Below are 20465 nucleotides of genomic sequence, written 5' to 3' on the forward strand. Positions count from 1 at the left end.
CTGTCAAAATAAGATGCAGCATTTTAACCTATGTCTGCCGAAGCTTGTTTCCCTGCTCCCCCTCGTCATCCTCTGATGACTTGTAGTCAGGGTCTGGAGGTCTGGTCTGGACTTTTGGGTTTTCTGCATTTCACAAGGTGGATGTTTAAGAGCCACAAAATACTTAAGTTTCTTTGCTTTGAGTTTCTTAAAAAGTAGTTATTAATTGAAATGGAGGGAAGGCATGTGAGCAAAAGTACACTTCCATCTTGCCTGCAGGTCACATGACCGTATCCTTCTTCATCCTCCTCCTGATAATGTTGATATGAACCAGAAAGTCTGAGTGGACAATTCAATTCAGTTCAATTCAACTTCATTTACATAGCGTCAAATCACAGCAATGCCATCTCAAGCGCTTTACAGACAGGAAAAAAAAAAAACAATGAAAGCCAATTCATAACAGCCTATATAAGGAAACCAACAGATTGAGTTGGAGGTCCAACTCAATCTCCCATCCTGAGCAAGCACACTGGCGACAGTGGGAAGGAAAAAACTCCCTTCTCCCTTCCTTCTCCCAAGAGAAGGAACAGCTGATATTTTTACAGCATAGTTGCTTCAGATGAATGATTCATATTTCCTCTGCAGATGACTGCAGATGAATGAAGAACGTGTGTGTGAGCTGGTGTGAATTCAGCCTCATGGATCAGTGTGAGGACAGAGAGGATGGAGTTCATCCCAATAAAACCAGTCTCTTTGGGGAACATGAGTACCAGAACAAAGCTCAGAGGTGAGATGGCCATCTCTAAGGCTACATGACTTTTCTGCATGTCAGAGCTCAGCACTCATATCGCCAAACATCTGGCTTCACAGGAGCCAAGCTAGACCTGGACCTGGACCTAGACCCGGACCTGGACCTGGACCTGGGCACAGCCGTGTGTCCACGAAAATGGACCAACCACATGGAATTATTTGTCGTACAAAAAAACCATGCTTGACTGACATAAAGTAAGAAAATATTATTAAAATGGTTTGGTAAATGATTAGATTAAATATACTGTGATGTAATGAGTTTTTTATTGATTATAGGAGCTTAGATACATGCTTTTTCCAACAGGATCCGTCAGAGACTTGAACCTGTACCTGAACCCAGCTTGGTTTCCTGGAAGAGTGACCATTCAAAAGATCTTGGTATTGCTTTTAAAACTGACCAAACTTCCTCTGTAAGAACTCAGAGGTAAGGAGACTATCTCTAAATCTTGTTATATCCTCCACAAGAATCGAGAACTCTTTTCTTGATCTTGAGAAGAAAATTACGTCATTTTATTCTTGCGGACGTCTTTGAAGACGGTTCTGGACACATCAGATTGACAGAAGTTTTTTCTTGTGGGGCTCCGAGAAGTATTGTGTGATTGGTCGGACATTTGAGGTGGGAGTAGTTCACATGGAAAAGCATGAGGCAGACAGTTGCTGCTTCCGCATTTTTCATTTTGCAAGTAAAACGGATTGTTTGGATAAAACAGCCGATAGAGGTGGTGAAAAAGTACGAACATTTTTACAACATGTGGCATTAAAACACACGGCCGTGTGCACAAACCACCCTGCCACGGATTAAGTTGCTCTTTAAAGATGAAACTACCGGGTTCATTGCACATAAAAACAGACATTGAGGTGTTCCCTCCCCACTGCAGATGAAGCTTCTCACAGAGTATGAATGGACCTGACTTGCTTCTCGTGGAGTATGTAACAAGCCTTAATGTTTGTGATTCTTCTCCATGTCAATGCTTACAATTCACATTAATAAGCATCTGGATTCACAGGACCCTAGAAGGATGTGAAAATGGACCTGAACCCAGCTTGGTTTCCTGGAAGAGCGACCATTCAAAAGATCTTGGTTTTGCTTTTAAAATGGACCAGCCCTTTCCTGCCAGTAGGTGAGCCACATGGAAATGTAAACGTATCAGAGTCAGTATGATTAGTTTTAATCAGTATGATTTAGTTCCAACAGGTATTCATATGTTTGTTTCTGTGTTCTGATGTGAAGAGGTATAAAGCCTTGTATCCCTTGTTAGGCATAGGCCATCAACATCTTCCCGCTTTCTGTCCTGGACGATCCTTTCTAGCTCTTTCCAGGTGTGACCGGTCTTCTTGGTGTCCATCTCTAGGTCCCTTCTCCACGTGTTCCTTGGTCTTCCTCGCTTTCTCTTCCCCTGGGGGTTCCATGTCAGGGCTTGACAAGTGATGTTGGATGTTGGTTTTCTTAAAGTGTGACCAATCCAAACCCCTCGCGATCTCTTCTTACACTTGTTCCTGTTTTGCTTTTTGCCAGAGCTCTGTGTTACTGATGGTTTCTGGCCAGTGGATCTTCAGGATTCTTCTCAGACAGGAATTGATGAGCGTCTGTAACCTCTTGATGGTGGTTGTTATTGTTCTCCATGTTTCAGTTTCATACAGTGGGACTGGCTTTATGTTCAAGCTGAACAGTAGAATCTTGGTCTGCATTTGCTTTTTTCCATCACACCTAGAACTGCACAAAAACTAAATATGGCAAAAGTCTCAAATATCACAAAAAATTTTTTACACTCTCGTGAGATGGTTTTTCAGACATTTTGATACAGAAATATATAACTAAAGTGTAATGGAAACACTTTTTCTGCATTTACGTGTTCCCGTGCGTGACTTGGGGGGTCGTGGCCAGTTCATATCTGGCAAAGATGGCGCAGTATGAAACAAACACCATCAAATTTCAGAGTTTCAGAAATGAAAGAGGGAGAAAAGGTTCAAAAGGTCGTAGCAAGTACTCCGCAGCAAGTAGAAAAGCCTAGAATAATGCGATGTGGCAACCTTGCATAAGTCGTAATTTTTGTAAAATCTCGCAACTGGGTTTGAAGAGATTTTGCTCGCATTCCATAGTGCCAGAGGAGTTTCCACAACATGTCACAATGGAGGCGGTCAAAGGTCTTAAAGAAATCCACAAAGTTCATGTACAGAGAGAAGTTCCACTCCAGGGATGGCTCGATGATGATGCGGCGCATGGAAGTTTGATCAGTGCATGATTTGCTCTGTCTAAAGCCAGCCTGGTGATCATGGAAACTGACGTCCACTGCATCCCTCATTCTCTCTTGCAGGATCTTGTTGAAGATCTTCCCTGGTACTGACGAAAGCATGATGCCTCTATAGTTCTCGCAGTTGCTAAGGTCTCCTTTCTTTGGTAGTTTGATGATGTGTCCTTCTTTCCTGTCGGCTGGCACTTCTTCCTGGTCCCAAATCTTCTCAAAGAGTGGTAGCAACATGACGGCAGTAGTCTCTATGTCTGCCTTGAGGGCTTCTGATGGACTTTCATGAGGGCCTGCTGCCTCTCCGTGTTCATCTTCATCTTCACCTTCTGCCGCTTATCCGGGGTCGGGTCGCGGGGGCAGCAGCCTAAGCAGGGAAGCCCAGACTTCCCTCTCCCCAGCCACATTTACCAACTCTGCGGGGGGATCCCGAGGTGTTCCCAGGCCAGCTGAGAGATATAATCCCTCCAGCGTGTCCTGGGTCTTCCCCGGGGTCTCCTCCCAGAGGGACGTGCCTGGAACACCTCACCAGGGAGGTCCAGGAGGCATCCTGACCAGATGCCCGAGCCACCTCAACTGGTTCCTCTCGATGCGGAGGAGCAGCGGCTCTACTCTGATCTTCTCCCGGATGACTGAGCTCCTCACCCTATCTCTAAGGGTGAGCCCGGCCACCCTGCGGAGGAAACTCATTTCAGCCGCCTGTATACGAGATCTTGTTCTTTCGGTCACGACCCACAGCTCACGACCATAGGTGAGGGTAGGAACGTAGATCGACTGGTAAATCGAGAGCTTTGGCTTCTGGCTCAGCTCCTTCTTCACCACGACAGACCGGCGCAGAGTCCGCATTACTGCAGACGCCGCACCGATCCGTCTGTCCATCTCACGCTCCATCCTTCCCTCACTCGTGAACAAGACCCCGAGATATTTCAACTCCTCCACTTGAGGCAGGACCTCACTCCCGACCCGGAGAGGGCAATCCACCCTATTCTGGCTGAAGACCATGGTCTCAGATTTGGAGGTGCTGATTCTCATCCCAGCCGCTTCACTCTCGGCCGCGAATTGCTCAAGTGAGAGCTGGAGATCACGACCAGATGAAGCCAACAGGACCACGTCATCTGCAAAAAGCAGGGACCCAATCCTGAGGCCACCAAGTCGGATCCCCTCAACACCTCGGCTGCACCTAGAAATTCTGTCCGTATAAGTTATGAACAGAATCGGTGATAAAGGGCAGCCTTGGCGGAGTCCAACCCTCACCGGAAACGAATCCGACTTACTACCGGTAATGTGGACCAAGATCTGACACCTGTCGTACAGGGACCGGACAGCTCGTACAAGGGGGTCCGGTACCCCATACTCCCGGAGTACCCCCCACAGGAGCCCCCGGGGGAAACGGTCGCATGCCTTCTCCAGGTCCACAAAGCACATGTAGACTGGTTGGGCAAACTCCTATGCCCCCTGGTGGGAGTTGAAGCTCGCTCTGAAGGGGGACTCAGCCAGACGTTCCCAGCAGACCCTCACAACACGCTTGGGCCTGCCAGATCTGACCGGCTTCCTCCCCCACCATCTGAGCCAACTCACCACCAGGTGGTGATCAGTTGAAGCTCCGCCCCCCTCTTCACCCGAGTGTCCAAGGCATGTGGCCGCAGGTCCGACGATACGACTACAAAATCAGTCATTGAACTGCGGCCCAGGGAATCCTGATGCCAGGTGTACAGATGGACACTCTTATGTTGGAACATGGTGTTCATTTTGGACAATCCATGACGAGCACAGAAGTCCAATATCAAAACACCATTTGGGTTCAGAGGGGGGGGACACCATGCCTCCCAATCACTCCCCTCCAGGTCTCACTGTCATTGCCCACGTGAGCATTGAAGTCCCCCAGCAGAACAATGGAGTCCCCAGAAGGAGCACCCTCCAGCACTCCCTCCAAGGACTCCAGAAAGGGTGGGTACTCTGAACTGCTGTTCGGTGCATAAGCACAGACATCAGTCAGGACCCGTCCCCCCACCCGGAGGCGGAGGGAAACTACCCTTTCATCCACCGGGGTAAACCCCAACGTGCAGGCACCAAGCTGGGGGCTGATGAGAATGCCCACACCTGCTCGGCGCCTCTCACCATGTGAAACTCCAGAGTGGAAGAAGGTCCAGCCCCTCTCGAGGGTACTGGTTCCAGAGCCCAAGCCATGCGTCGAGGTGAGTCCAACTATATCTAGCCGGAACCGCTCAACCTCGCGCACAAGCTCAGGCTCCTTCCCCACCAGAGAGGTGACGTTCCACGTCCCTAGAGCCAGCTTCTGCAGCCGGGGATCGGACCGCCAGGGTCCCTGCCTCTTGCTGCCGCCCAGCTCACATCGCACCCGACCCCTACGGCTCCTCCCACAGATGGTGAGCCCACGGGAGGCCTCTCCGTGTTTCATCCTCTTATTAGTGTTTATTATTTCTTCCTTAGTTGGTTTTTTGCAGCATATCTCAATGTATTTTTCTGCCTCTGCGATGTTTGGAGGGTCTTTTGGTGGTGGTCTGTTAAGAAGCTCCTCAAAGTGGTCTGCCCATCTTTCCAGCTGTTTTTCAGTTTCTGTGATGATTTGTCCTTGCTTGTTCACCGGTTGTTCTGGTTTGCTGTGCTTGTCAACAAGCTTTTTAGTTATTTCAAAGAGCTTTTTCATGTGTTTGCTGCTTGTTCCGCTTCCTTTGCAAGCCTCTCGATGTAGTCATGCTTATCTTTCTTAACATTCTTTTTGACTTCATTTTGTGTTTATGTGTAGTCTGCCTGGCTGCAGCTTTGCTTACCCTTGTTCTGGAGGAGTTGACTATTTCCTTCTGTAGCCTTCTTACTTGAATCTTCTGTAGAGGATCTGCTAAGATCCAGTCTTTGTGTTGGTGCTTATTTGTTGCCAGTATTTCTTTGCATGTTTCTGTAATGGCATCTCTCATGTTTTGCCAAAGGTCATGAGCATCTATTTCTTCTGTAATCGGCTCCTGTAGTGTCTGGAATCTGTTCTTTAATGTACGTGTGTAGGCTGTGTGGGAATGCAGGTCATTCAGCAGGCTAAGGTTGTATTTCACCCTGCCTGCTGTCTGTGTTTCAATTCTCTTTAGCTTCAACTTTAGCCTCGCTGTCAGGAGGTGATGGTCTGTCGCTGCATCTGCTCCCCTTCTTACTCGCACATCCTGGAGAGATTGTCTAAACCTCTTGGAGATACAGATATAGTCCGTTTGATTTTGTGTCTTATGGTCGAGCGAACCGAACCCAAGCGGCTTTGTGTATTTTCTCGTGAGGGAAGATGCTGCCCCCAATCACGAGCCTGTTCAATCCACATAGGCCTTGTGTTGGGCTATACAGTGTAGAGGCACATCCCCTGGGTGGTCGGTGGGGGACCCCTTTATTGGGGGGTTGCACCTGAATAATATGGAATAAGGTGCCATGAACAAACACAGCCTAAGAGAGAATTTTTTTTTTTTTTTTTTTCAAAATCCAGGCAGATGTAGCTCGTTAGCCTTGGTAGGTGGTCCTATCTCGGAGAAAGAAAACTCAGAATAAGAAACCCGGATCTTTGGGGAAGGTTGGGCATGAGGCTAGCATCCCCCCCCCCCCGTAAAAGACCAATCCAGCTACAGATAACGACTACCCAAATAACTGGTGTGTTTTCTACAGACACACCAAGATGTTGTATGAACATTTCTCTGTGTGCAGGAGGCCAATTGGTCCAGCAGGTTTCACCTTTCTGCTTTGGCTAAAATGACTTTATGACTGAACTTGGTGTCAGGTGGCAGGTGTAGATAGATAGACAGACAGGTTTTAGATCATGAAGTTTGTCATCATCCTGAATATTTTATGTTAGTGGGGGTTGATGGTGGAATGTGATCACCTGTTTTTCAATCCAAGTGTCCTTCAGCTTTATTTCCTGACATCAGCTTTCTTTCACAGTTTGAACAAAGTCAAGTGTCTGTCTCCCACAGCCCCAATAGCTGCATCTGCTTGTTAATAGCTAGATTTGTTTGTTTGATCTTGTTAATATTTGCAAATCCTATGAATACAATGAATACAATTCTAGGATCAGTGGGAAAGGAAATCTTTATGTTTGATCGCACACATGCCGAGGGACCTTATGGTTGTCTCTGTGTGGTGAGACAGAATATCAGCTGATTCTTCATGATTCCTTCACAGCATGGACCAGCAGAGCTCAGAGCCTCCCAGTGATCAGTCTGCCCAGCAGCATCAAACACAGCTGGACTCCATATTTATGGTCTGTACATGTACAACAACTACTTTTCCATTTCTGTTCAGTCATCTCCATGCTGACCTCTGCAGTGGATTGTCATTGTGTCTAACAGGGTGTTTGGCTCCATGATTCCCGTCTGATTGTGTCCTTTACGTAATTTTCTCTTCCAGCTGCTGGAGGATAACATGATCACTTTTGTGAAAAATGAGCTCAAGAAGATCCAGAAGGTTTTGACTCCACATAACCCAGAATGCTTAGAGAGTCAGAGGAGTGAAAAGGTGTTGGAGGACATGGACGAAGAACAGTCGAGGCTGAGCAGAGATGCATTAGTGAAGATCACGGTAGACTTCCTGAGGAGAATGAAGCAGGAGGAGCTGGCTGATCGTCTGCAGAGCAGTAAGAGGATTTCTCTAAAGCTGCTGACACATTTACTGTTCAGTTATCAGCATATCTTTAGATACGTTTTTCCTTTCTGAAGATGTTTTCTGACTAATTTTGTTTTTGTTTTTTTAATTCAGAACTTCTTCCTTCAGTACTTCAACTTCAGCTGAAGTCTAAGCTAAAGAAGAAGTTCCAGTGTGTGTTCGAGGGAATCGCTAAAGCAGGAAACCCAACCCTTCTGAATCAGATCTACACAGAGCTCTACATCACAGAGGGAGGGGCTGCAGGGGTCAATGATGAACATGAGGTCAGACAGATTGAAGCAGCTTCCAGGAAACCAGACAGACCAGAAACAACCATCAGACTAGAAGACATCTTTAAACTCCCACCTGGAAGAGATGAACCAATCAGAACAGTGATGACAAAGGGAGTGGCTGGCATCGGGAAAACTGTCTTAACACAGAAGTTCACTCTGGACTGGGCTGAAGACAAAGCCAACCAGGACATCCAGTTCACATTTCCACTGACTTTCAGAGAGCTGAATGTGCTGGAAGAGAGAAAGTTCAGCTTGGTGGGACTTGTTCATCACTTCTTTACTGAAACCAAAGAAATCTGCAGCTTTGAAGAATTCCAGGTCGTCTTCATCTTTGATGGTCTGGATGAGTGTCGACTTCCTCTGGACTTCCATAAAACTGAAATCCTAACTGACCCTAGAAAGTCCACTTCAGTGGATGTACTGCTGATAAACCTCATCAGGGGGAACCTGCTTCCATCTGCTTGTATCTGGATAACCACACGACCTGCAGCAGCCAATCAGATCCCTCCTGACTGTGTTGGCATGGTGACAGAGGTCAGAGGGTTCACTGACCCACAGAAGGAGGAGTACTTCAGGAAGAGGTTCAGAGATAAAAAACAGACCAGCAGGATCATCTCCCACATCAAGACCTCACGAAGCCTCCACATCATGTGCCACATCCCGGTCTTCTGCTGGATCACTGCTACAGTTCTGGAGGAAGTTCTGAAAACCAGAGAGGGAGGAGAGCTGCCCAAGACCCTGACTGAGATGTACATCCACTTCCTGGTGGTTCAGACCAAAGTCAAGAAGGTCAAGTACGATGGAGGAGCTGAGACAGATCCAGTCTGGAGTCCAGAGAGCAGAAGGATGATTGTGTCTTTAGCTAAACTGGCTTTTGATCAGCTGCAGAAAGGAAACCTGATCTTCTATGAATCAGACCTGACAGAGTGTGGCATCGACATCACAGCAGCTTCAGTTTACTCAGGAGTGTTCACCCAGATCTTTAGAGAGGAGAGGGGACTGTACCAGGAGAAGGTGTTCAGCTTCGTCCATCTGAGTGTTCAGGAGTTTCTGGCTGCTCTTCATGTCCATCTGACCTTCATCAGTACTGGAGTCAATCTGATGGAGGAACAAACAGCCTCGCAGATGTCTGAAATACAACAAAATCAATCCAAATTCTTTTACAAGACTGCTGTAAACAAGGCCTTAGAGAGTCCAAATGGACACCTGGACTTGTTCCTCCGCTTCCTCCTGGGTCTTTCACTGGAGACCAATCAGAGACTCCTACGAGGCCTGATGTCACAGATAGAAAATAGCTCACAGACCAATCATGAAACAGTTCAATACATCAAAGAGAAGATCGGTGAAGATCTGTCTGCAGAGAGAAGCATCAATCTGTTCCACTGTCTGAATGAACTGAATGATCGTTCTCTAGTGGAGGAGATCCAGCAGTACCTCAGATCAGGACGTCTCTCTACAGATAAACTGTCTCCTGCCCAGTGGTCAGCCCTGGCCTTCATCCTACTGTCATCAGAACAAGATCTGGATGTGTTTGACCTGAAGAAGTACTCTCCTTCAGAGGAGGCTCTTCTGAGGCTGCTGCCGGTGGTCAAAGCCTCCAACAAAGCTCTGTAAGTACAACAAATGAAAGTATGTTTAGTTTTCTTCAATGAATTGCTTCTTTGTTAAAATAACATGAACTATAGATTAAGTGTAATTTAGTTTTCAGTACATTACAGGTTCATTCTTAAAGAACTTTTTCCCAGTTAAAATGAATTTGTTGTTAACATATTTAGAAGAGAAACTCAGCCCTTTACTTATGGATGGACTTGATAATTATGGGTCCCAATGGTGTAAGTAGGGCTGGCCAAATGACCATATATATATATATATCCCTTGGACAATAGAAAATGTCTATCGTTTCATATAAGGCTTAATTGTTTACGCCACAATAAGGGTCTTTACTGCAGTATTTCATGTCAAGATCCGCTTTGTGGCATTTAAGCTGCAATATATAAACAATCACAGAGGAAGATGGTAGCAGACGGGTTTCAGAGCAGGATAATTCACTAAAAGATGACTAGCCAACCAAAACTGATGAGCTTGTTCCTAAAAGAAAGGAAATTTCTGCCACACGGATGCAGTTTGGAGATAAAAAGACAAATGTGGAACCAGCAAAAGACTAGCTCACAGTCCCAACAACGAACTCTGACACAACTAACTCCTTTTATCACCTGTGCAAGAATCAGGATAAAGAATACAGGATAAAGAATAGAGTCAATGAGCAAAAGGCACAAAAGCAGCGTCAAGTGGTGGCAATGCAGTATTAATAAACTCCAGACACAAACGCTGCAACAGGCATTTACCCGTGAAACGTCATAGGGCCTTAGTTCCCCCCCAGATGGAAGGAGATCACTGCTGCCGTTGCCGAGCAACATCTGACAAATACCTGATGACTGACACAAAATACTCTAACATTTTCATATTTCTTTGTATATATATTATTTTATGGGCCTAGCTTTAAGCATTGAGGCACACATATTACTATTGCTCTGCGCATATTCTGCTTTTTATAGTTCTCCTGTTTCCATCCCGATTTTTGATACGTATCTCCTCTTGCAGCTTTTATCAGCTTTTATTCTACCCCCACAAAAGTTATATCAAAATGTATGTCTCAGTCAGGGATAGTGAGCTATGACTTTTGCTGTACAAAAAGTCTTACGGTTTTTACATAAGTTGCGAAAAACTGCAACTTTTCGTCCCATAGGAATCAAAAGGATTTTAGTCAGAAGGAGCAAATAAAGCCCCAAACCCAGCCTACTTTGGACAGCATAGCGGTCACCTAGAAACAATATTCAAAGTTTAAATGGGCCATGACAACTAAAACTTTAACCACACAGAGGATATTTTCAAATCTCTTACGGTTTTCACAATATCGCGAGAACTTTATGAAAGTTCAGAAAATCAGCCAAAATCCCTCTTCACTCTAGTTCCACTTAATCTGCCTCAAAAAGTTAATTTCTGAATTCCTCAAACAAATGGCTCTCACGCCCAGAGTTTGTGTCGTACATGGACAAACTTTATATCAAAACGTTGGGAATCAAGTTTGCTACAAAGTGGACCAAAATTGATCGACTCATGGTTTTTGAGTTACGGAGCTCCAAAGGTTTGAATGTCTACTTTTCCTCCCATTCAAACCCCATTCAAATAAGACTGTACTTAAAATCTGCCCCTCATGTTTTTAACTCAAAGTGCATTCGTATGTCCCTCAAAGCCTTCTGGCGCTCACGTTTCAAGAATTATTTCAATACAACTTTTTGTTTGTGAACAGCACTCGGCTGTTCAAGAGGTCCATTCATCCTCTATTCATCTCTCCACTATTTGTCGGTCAGTTTGAGTGAGATGGCAGTTAAAAAATGTCCCAGTTGTCGGGGCAACATTAATGAGGGACAAGCGGCAACCTCCGGCAGTTAAAAGTGAAGCCTATGCAGAAGTGCATAAAACTGCAGTTCCCCCTTCATCCACTAGGGGCTCCAAAACAGATAAAATCCCCATAGACTCCATGTTAAAAAGACCAACTTCACAGCAGAAATAAACATGTTTACAGCAGAAATAAACATGTTTACAGCCTGGTATAACAATCCATTTTCGGTTTAATAGGTCAGGTTTAGCATCATGACAAATGTGGGGAGAGTGAATTTTTTTCTAACTCGCCCATTTAAAAGTAATTTAATCTCAAAATTCAGCATATCTTGGGGAATGTCCTTTTGATTGACAGGTGCCCAATCTCCCGCTTCAAGTAAGAAGAATGTAGAACAACCGCGGTTTTTAGCGGTTAACACTGCGATTTAGCTTTAACCCACTTACTTCCGTTAGCTGGTTATCTCCTGTTATCTCCAAGTTAGCTCGGTAAGCTCTTAGCTATAGGCAGCTCGGAGTTCGCTCGATGTCAATCATCCACCATGATGCTCTCAGCTCCCAGCTCAGCTCCACCTCTTTTACCATATTTGTATTTTCCCTATGAGACGACACGCATGTCACTGCCAAGACAGCTATGGTAGTAACCACTCACCAAGCTTCAATTCAGCTCTTCAGAAACCTATGGGTGACATCATGGAGGCTCTGTCCATCTTTTTAGATACAATCTATGATGAGGGATGAGCTGGGTTTGTGTGTAACATGGGAATCACGCACACATCTGCCCATATGCAGTAATATACAGTGATTAAGAGGAACAGGATACATTAAATGAACAATCCAGTTTTTATTGGTTTATAATGGATAAACCTTATTAACTACTGTCACTGACTATTTACAGATGCGCGCATCCCACAGGTTTTGTTGGTTTATAATGGATATCACTAAAAAAGTGCTGTCATGTAGTGACTAAATACAGCTGTGTGGGTCACACACCCCTTCTTTCATACACTCTCTCTCTCTCGCTCTCTCTCTCTCTCTCTCTCTCCCACACATACACACTAAACATCATATCTGTGTACCTGTCAGTCTGTTCAAAGCTCCTCTCTCACACTCATTAGGACATTTGCCACACACACTGGGGTGCGAGAAGCTGCATTGGCACCTATCAATATATCTTTAGAAATTTTCTAGTTTTTTATTTTGTTTTGTATTAAACATCTTTTTTCTTGTATATTTCAGCCTGAATGACTGTAACCTCTCAGAACGAAGCTGTGAAGCTCTGTCCTCAGTCCTCAGCTGTCCGTCCTCTCGATTACAAGAGCTTGATCTCAGCACGAACAACCTGAAGGATTCAGGAGTGAAGCAGCTGTGTGATGGACTGAAGAACTCGTACTGTGAACTTGAAACTCTAAGGTCAGGATCAGGTGTATCGCCCTGTTAACTGATAACTGTTAATAATGATAGTTCACATGGATTAACAAACAGCTGACTTGTCCAGGGTTGTTCATGTTTTTTATATATAATTTTTTTTTTTACCCCTCCTGTGGGCTCACAACCTGCCATAGGGGTCAAAGGGTGCAGGATGAGATAGGTGGTGGCCGAAGGCGGGAACCGTGGTGGACCGATCCTTGGCTGCAGAAACTAGCTATAGGGATGTGGTTCATCACCTTTCTGGCAGGGAAGAAACCTGATGTGTGAGATTGAGTGGTTCCAGCTAGATATACTTGGACTCATCTCAGTGCACAGCTTGGGTTCTGGAACCAGTGTCCTCTAGAGGGACCCTCTTTCATTCTGGAGTTGCTCCCAGTGGGAGGCGCTGAGCAGGTGTGGCCATGCTTATTACCCCCCATCAAGATGGTAGCCAGCCTCCACCTTCGGATGGGGGTACAACTCCTTACTGTTGTTTGTGGTTATGCACTAAACATACCATTATTGGAGTCCCTGGATGGAGTGTTGTGTAGCACTCTTTACGAGGGCTCCTTTATTCTTATGGGAAGTGCGATAGTTGTAGGGGATACAGCCAGAAAGCAGTCCTGCTGGGTCTTTTTTGCCTATGAGTATTGACAGGCCAAGAGGAACCAGGCTTGAGTGGTTGCTGCAGCAAAAACACAGCCTTGGAAAACAATTTCTGGGTGGCTTTGGGGAGATCTGGCTCAGGAGGAGGGGGAAACAGTGCTCCATCAACACTGTGTATGAAAGATATACAGACCTGCTAACCTCGACTCAGGATGTTGTGGGTTTGTAGAAGGAACTGAGTCTGTGCTTTTTGCAGATGATGTGGTGTTTTGTGGAAAACACACACACACACACACACACACACACACACTGCTATGATGCTACAATAAATGTATCTCTTTATTATTCCCCACAGAGCATAGCAAAATACATCACACGCCGCTATGATGCTACAATAAATGTATCTCTTTATTCCCCACAGAGCATAGCAAAATACATCACACACCGCTATGATGCTACAATAAATGTATCTCTTTATTATTCCCCACAGAGCATAGCAAAATACATCACACACCGCTATGATGCTACAATAAATGTATCTCTTTATTATTCCCCACAGAGCATAGCAAAATACATCACACGCCGCTATGATGCTACAATAAATGTATCTCTTTATTATTCCCCACAGAGCATAGCAAAATACATCACACACCGCTATGATGCTACAATAAATGTATCTCTTTATTATTCCCCACAGAGCATAGCAAAATACATCACACGCCGCTTTGATGCTAGAATTCTGGGCCGGAGTCTTGAAATGTTGTCCCACTAGATGGACATTTTTTTTTTACCAACTTTAGGACAGACTGATTACATGTAGAGTTTTTTGTTGTCTTTGAGATTAATGGAATTGATTTAGGTGGTCCTCTCACTTTATGATTATTGGTCAATACCTCATCATAATTATCTTCCTTACAATTTATATATTTAAAATCTCTGTATTTTTTGTGTGCCTGCAGTTTGTCAGGGTGTCTGATCACGGAGGAAGGCTGTGCTTCTTTGGCCTCAGCTTTGGCCTCCAACCCCTCCCATCTGAAGGAACTGGACCTGAGATACAACCATCCAGGAGAATCAGGACTGAAGCTGTTGATGGCTGCTCTGAAGGATCCACACAAACTCAGGTATGGAGAGGCTGCTGCAGCCATACAATCGCGCATAGAGAAATAAGGACTGGAAAAAGGCTATTTGTCCCTCTTCACTACTAAGGAGAAGTGAATGTTGCAGGTTTTTGTGGCAGAGCTCCATGAAAATAATCCAGGGATTCGTAGTTCACAGCAGGCAGAAAGTGTGTATTTACATGTGTACAAAGGGGTTCAAGCAAAGATGAGAGAATTCATGAGACTTGATGGCAAAACACATACTAGGTGCATTTTCCATCACACTTAGAATTGCATAAAAAATAAATATTTCAATAAAGAAGGCTAATGTAAACAACTACATTTTGAAAATAGTCTGAAATGTCGCTAAAAGGTTTTTATGCTCTCATGAGGTGGTTTTTCAGATGTTTTGATATAGAAATATATTGCATGAGTATAATGGAAACACTTTCCGCATTTACGTGTCCCCGGACGTGACGTGGGGGGGGTCATTTGACCAGTTCATTTCCAGTAAAGATGGCGTGGTGTGGAACAAACAACAGCAAATTTCAGAGTTCTAAAAAAGAAAACAAGGAAAAAAATTCAGAGAAGCCATAGCACATCCTGTGCAGTTAGAAGACCCCAAAATAACGCTGCGTGGCTATTTTGCTATTTTGACCCAATTCTCATAAAATCATTAACAAGGCGAGATTTATTGAGAACTAAGACTTGTGCACTAAACACTGTTCAATGGAAACACCTGCAAATTGCAACTGTTGAAACTTACAAGTATTGCTTTTATTTTGAGAAAAAACTGTAATGGAAACACAGCTGACACAATGGTTTCTTCACCATGCAAGCAGCTAATAATCAGAGCAGAATTGTGTGATAATTTGTTCGTTATGTTGTGATTAGTAGCTTTTGTGACACTCAGTCTAACTAGCCAAAGTCACAGCCTCTCCTGTTGTGCAGCAGCAGAGCTGACTATGGCCATGCATCTGATTTATTAACTGTGTGGATGCAGCTGTGTTGCTCTGACCCATTTCCATCTTTCAGGATGGAGCCTGCTGGAATCCATTGGTTAGCACCAGGAATAAAGAAATGTAAGTGTGCTTTTATTAATTCAGTAATCTTTAAACCATCATATCACTTATTCATGAGTATCATCAAACTGTGAAGAAATAAACAAATAATACTGTGCCAAAGTCCTGTGTGATCCCTTTTTCATTTGCCTTTTGTTCCAAGCAACCCAACCTTGTAATTTTTGAATGGTGTGTTCCTTTGGATATTTCCTGCTTTTTCACTGATTTTCATCCCAGACCTTTCACAAAATCTTTTTCAGAGAATTTTTTTTTGTGCGTTAAGCCGCCTTACCCGGATCTATAAAACTGTCAAGCATAAAAATGGCACCTTGTTCTTATGTTTAGGCATATAACATATAACATACAACTTTTCAACAAAGTTAAGTGTGAGCTTTAGGCTCTTCATTGCTTGCAGCCTGTCACAAAGACCAGAGGTGGAAAGTAACAAATTACATTTACTCAGATTTCATTAACTATGAAATGCAGGGACAAAACCTCTTCCTGAACAGACATTATGGCAAACATCACAGATTGTCCATCTCCGCTGCTAACTGACTTTGGTCATGATTGACGCCTACTAAAAGGAAAATGCGTGGATGTGCACGGGTTTGTGCAGGAGGAATTCTTACTGATGAACTGTTTTAAACGTTTTTTAGAAACAGTGTTGGGTTGGATTTATGACCAGTCTTTTGTTTGCATCAAGTAATGGAAAGTAAGTAACTTATACTCAAAGTAAGTTTTAAATTTAGTAATTTTTTAATTTGACTCAAGTAGATTTCTAGATGGGTACTTTAACTTGAGTAGAATTTAAGCAAAGTAAAGATACTCTTAATTACAATTTTTCAGTACTTTTTCCACCTTCGCCAAGGACACATTATTAGTTCCCATTTCCTTAATTTTCCGCAATTGCATCTCAAAAATACAAAAGATAACATTTTTCCAGACAGATCAGATCTTTGTAACAACTGGCTGATTCCCAGAGCGTGATTAGATGAAAACAGACATGCAGAAGATCAACTGAATGTCCAGCTGCATTTAATAGTTTGATGTGTCAAGACTTTGCCGGATTTGTTACTGTTGCAAAATTGTTTGATTGGACTGAGAATTCTGAAAAATGTCCTGCCTTCCTTTGGTTATGTTTCTTTTCATGTTGTACTTTACTCAAGTAGACCAAAGCACCTGGAAAACATCACAGTTACAACAACTGCTCACTAGAGGGTGATACTGCATAAAAAGACCACTTGTTCATTGAGTGGCCAGAAATGAAAACAGCTTGATTACTAAACCTGGACCAACAACAAGTTTCGGCAGTTTGGTGGTTTTTTACCTGAATCTGTCCAGTATGAGGAGCAGGAGAGGCAGTCATTTTTTTGACATGTGCTGTGTCTTTCTGTCTTTGTTTTACTGGATGTGTGCTTGCATTCACACATTAAGAACCACACCAGGGGTCACTTGCAAGTGGCCACAAGATTTCAACCTGAGCAGAGTGCACTTTTCTGGCCTAGAGGTGGAAAATCCTGGAAAAGAGTGCCAGTGTGAAGGACATTAAATTCAGATCCTGAACATCTGCTGCGATTTTAGACCTAACACTAGTCCTCCTTGTCTGTTTCCATGGAGTGTTTTAAATGCATGCTGCACACCATGCTCAATAAGTTTATAGCTAACAATGCTGCAGACACAACACTGACTAGCACTTTAGTGTTTATTACGTTTGCATGATGTATAAGTCAGCGTTACACAGCTCAACAAACAGAAATACATTACAGTACCAATAACTGGGTGACTTTAACCTGAACTGAGTGAACAAGCAGCCAACGTTCAACGAAAACCTTTAAGACAGCAATTGCTTCAAACCTCTTTAAAAGATTACAGTAAGGTCTGGCGGCGGGAAAGCAATATAAAACACCTAGACCTAGCTTATTCTCACATAATGTATCCGAGTTCTGGGCAGGGTTTTATCGGACTCATAAGTAACCAGGTCAGTGAGCTACGATGACATTTTCCTGAAGTCCTGAAAGCAGTTTTCAGTGTAGGCTTCTAAAGATGTTGCTGCATTAGCAGATCAGTACAAGGTTTCTAAACCATGCTAGCTATCCTGTTCACCGCACATATTGTCAAAATGCAAAAACAGTTGTAGCAATCAACACTAGTTAATCATTTGGAGACTGGCAGGTGATAAATGAAACTAAAAGGTGCTTATGACATATTGTCCAGTAGTGTTCGACCACTGCTGCTGTTTCTGCACTGCATTTCTAAGCTTCTTTGTATTCCTGTCTGTTACTACCAAGCAACACAGACAGTTTACTAACCGCATGTCTGAAGCAAAGCAGCTCCGCTTTGTTTCTGGATGCAGCAGGTACTTGGTAGCTGCAATGGAGTAACATATAGTTAACTTACTAATTATGTTTTACAAGAAAAAACAAACCATTTCTGTTTATTGTGGAATTTCTAAAAGAAGAGCTGTAAAATGATTTCTTAGATATAATATTAGAAAGAGCTAGTCTGATTTTTATCACTTTAACTTTGAGTGTATTTTGCTACTGTGTGCAGATAAGACTCAGCTGAAGACACTTTCAGCAGGTATTAAATAACCTGGAGGAGAGTCAAGACAAAATGTGGTGTGACTGTATCCATTAACTGTGGCTTGACTGTGTTTCTGCATCAGATTCCTGTGAACTCCTGATCGACACAAACACAATGAACAGAGAACTCCAGCTGTCTGACAGCAGTAAGACGGTGAGACGTGTGAAGGAGCTTCAGCCTTATCCGGATCATCCAGACAGATTCGACTTCTGTCCTCAGCTGCTGTGTGGAAATGCTCTGACTGGTCGCTGTTACTGGGAGCTGGACTGGAGTGGAGAGCTTCGTGTATCAGTGAGTTACAGAGGAATCGACAGGAAAGGAAACCTTGATGATAACGTGTTGGGTAGGAACGATCAGTCCTGGAGTCTGGACTGTGCTGATATCGGTCGCTACTCTGTGTGGCACAACAAGAGAGGGACATCCATCCCTTCTTCCTCCTCCTCCTCCTCTCCTCCTCTGGTCTCTCACAGAGTGGCGGTATATGTGGACTATCCTGCAGGCACTCTGTCGTTCTACAAGGTCTTCTCTGACACACTGATCCACCTCCACACCTTCAACACTGCCTTCACTGAGCCTCTTTATGCTGGATTTGGATTCAGGTCGTTTGGTTCCTCAGTGAGCCTTTAAAGACTTTAGTATTAAGAGTTTTCTGTCTTCTGAAAAACTTATATGTGTAGCAGTATTCTTATCCCGACCCAGTTAAAGCCGCCTACTTTTAAACCCATGGGAGCAGTATTACCTGATTGCTTTAATGTTTTCAGAGTAAAAGGTGTTTGCATGAACCTACGTGGACCGTAGCCATGTTATGCAGACATGCAGGTATCTTACACACCAGCACATAATCTGGAAAAACCATCTCTGAAAAGCACGAAGATGAAATATAATGCAAATGAAGACATTTTTGTAGCAACGCAGAAACCAAGTAAAGCTGTGGTTTGAGTGAAATGGAGGGATTTTGGCTTCAGACAGGTGCAGACGGCAGGCATGAAGAGGAGTGATGCATGCATCCATCATTAATACCAGTGTGCTCTGTGACATATGTCACACCGACTTCTGATCCCAGACAATTTTTCCACTGCCTAGGCATGAGATATCCATCTTTACATAGGGGAGCCATCCCTCCCACACACAACAGCTTTCACTTTCACTTAGCTGTGGATTAGCATTACGTCGGTTGGCACTCCCTGCCGCACCGCTCTGATCTGCCGCTGCATCCCTGCCACTCGTCCTCTTCTGGCTTTCCTTCCGATTGGCACGGGCCAAGCTGCTCCAACCCCATTGCTGGTCACATTCCACATCCCAGTCCTTGTGCCTGTGTTCTTTCATATACTGGTGCCACACCAGTTCCCTGTTAGCCCATTATCTCCCTGCCAATCTCATGTCAGGGAAGGGAGATACCAGCTGATTTCAACAACCAATCAGATGCCTTGCCCCAGTATAAAAACTAAAACCACAGCAGAACATGTATGAATGAAAATACATTAATTTTCTGAACTGCTTAATCCAATGCAGGGTTGTGGGGAAGCTGGAGCCTTTCCCAGCTGGCTTTGGGCAACAGGCAGGGTACACCCTGGACAGCTCGCCAGGCCATCACAGGGCCACACAGAGAGACAAACAACCACTCACTCCTAGGGGCAATTTAGAGTAACCAGTTAACCTAACATGCATGTCTTTGGATGGTGGGAGGAAGCTGGAGTACCTGGAGAGAAACCATGCATACACAGGGAGAACATGTAAACTCCACACAGAAAGGCCACTGACCAAACCCTCCCCAGCCAGGGATTGAACCAGCAACCTTCTTGCTGTGAGGCCTCAGTGCTAACCACTGTTCCACCCTGCAGCCTGAAATATATGAATATATGAATGAAAATATAACTAAGTTTAAAACAGAACCCCTGGGGGTGAAGCAAGCAAAGCAGTGCCCCAGCCCGGTGTGACACATGTAAATGGAGTATTCTGTCTGCCGCTCATGTAGAGGCAGTGTTAGGGAAACTGTCTGTCACAGTTCCAGACTCATGAGTTCAGTTTCTGGCTTCTGGATGGTTTCTGGAAAGCCTCTTCCAGTGGCAGGTTAGCAGTCAAAGCTCCACGCTGCATGCATGTTGCTTCGTTTGAGGTCATGCTGACATTTCAGTCAAAGAGCTGAAATCTGCCATAATGGATTTCTTTAGTCTGTAAATAAGGATGTTCTGTTACGAAGACTCATTTGACTGAAGTTTATTTTGTAAAGATAACAAATAGTAAAACATTTGGTTTCTGCTCATATGACAAACTGTGATATTTGTTTGGACTTTGCTTTAATTCGACTGAAGCCCTTTGGGGGTGCATTAAATAATCTCTTCTCTTAGAAAATGC

The 20465-nt window shown here is 44.1% G+C and overlaps 1 protein-coding gene across 1 annotated transcript; it reads left to right on the forward strand.

Moving 5' to 3' along the window:
* Positions 1–703: 703 nt before the first annotated feature.
* LOC306773801 (NLR family CARD domain-containing protein 3-like) lies at positions 704–19335 on the forward strand. The gene is made up of 11 exons (XM_079263714.1): positions 704–766; positions 850–984; positions 1094–1213; positions 1797–1910; positions 7203–7281; positions 7428–7653; positions 7776–9564; positions 12593–12766; positions 14329–14490; positions 15502–15548; positions 18193–19335. Exons 2-11 carry the CDS (start codon positions 926–928, stop codon positions 18735–18737), a joined length of 3315 nt encoding a protein of 1104 aa, XP_079119840.1. The 5' UTR covers positions 704–766; positions 850–925; the 3' UTR covers positions 18738–19335.
* Positions 19336–20465: the final 1130 nt, after the last annotated feature.

The sequence above is a fragment of the Telmatherina bonti genome (genome assembly GCF_933228915.1).
Source record: "Telmatherina bonti genome assembly, chromosome: 24".
NCBI classification, from domain to species: domain Eukaryota; kingdom Metazoa; phylum Chordata; class Actinopteri; order Atheriniformes; family Telmatherinidae; genus Telmatherina; species Telmatherina bonti.

Coding starts and splice junctions, on each gene's coding strand:
- LOC306773801 (XM_079263714.1), top strand. CDS start 926: ATGGACCAACCACATGGAATTATTTGTCGTACAAAAAAACCATGCTTG. Junction 1,214..1,796: donor TCCTCTGTAAGAACTCAGAG/GTAAGGAGACTA, acceptor CTGGATTCACAG/GACCCTAGAAGGATGTGAAA. Junction 1,911..7,202: donor CAGCCCTTTCCTGCCAGTAG/GTGAGCCACATG, acceptor ATTCCTTCACAG/CATGGACCAGCAGAGCTCAG.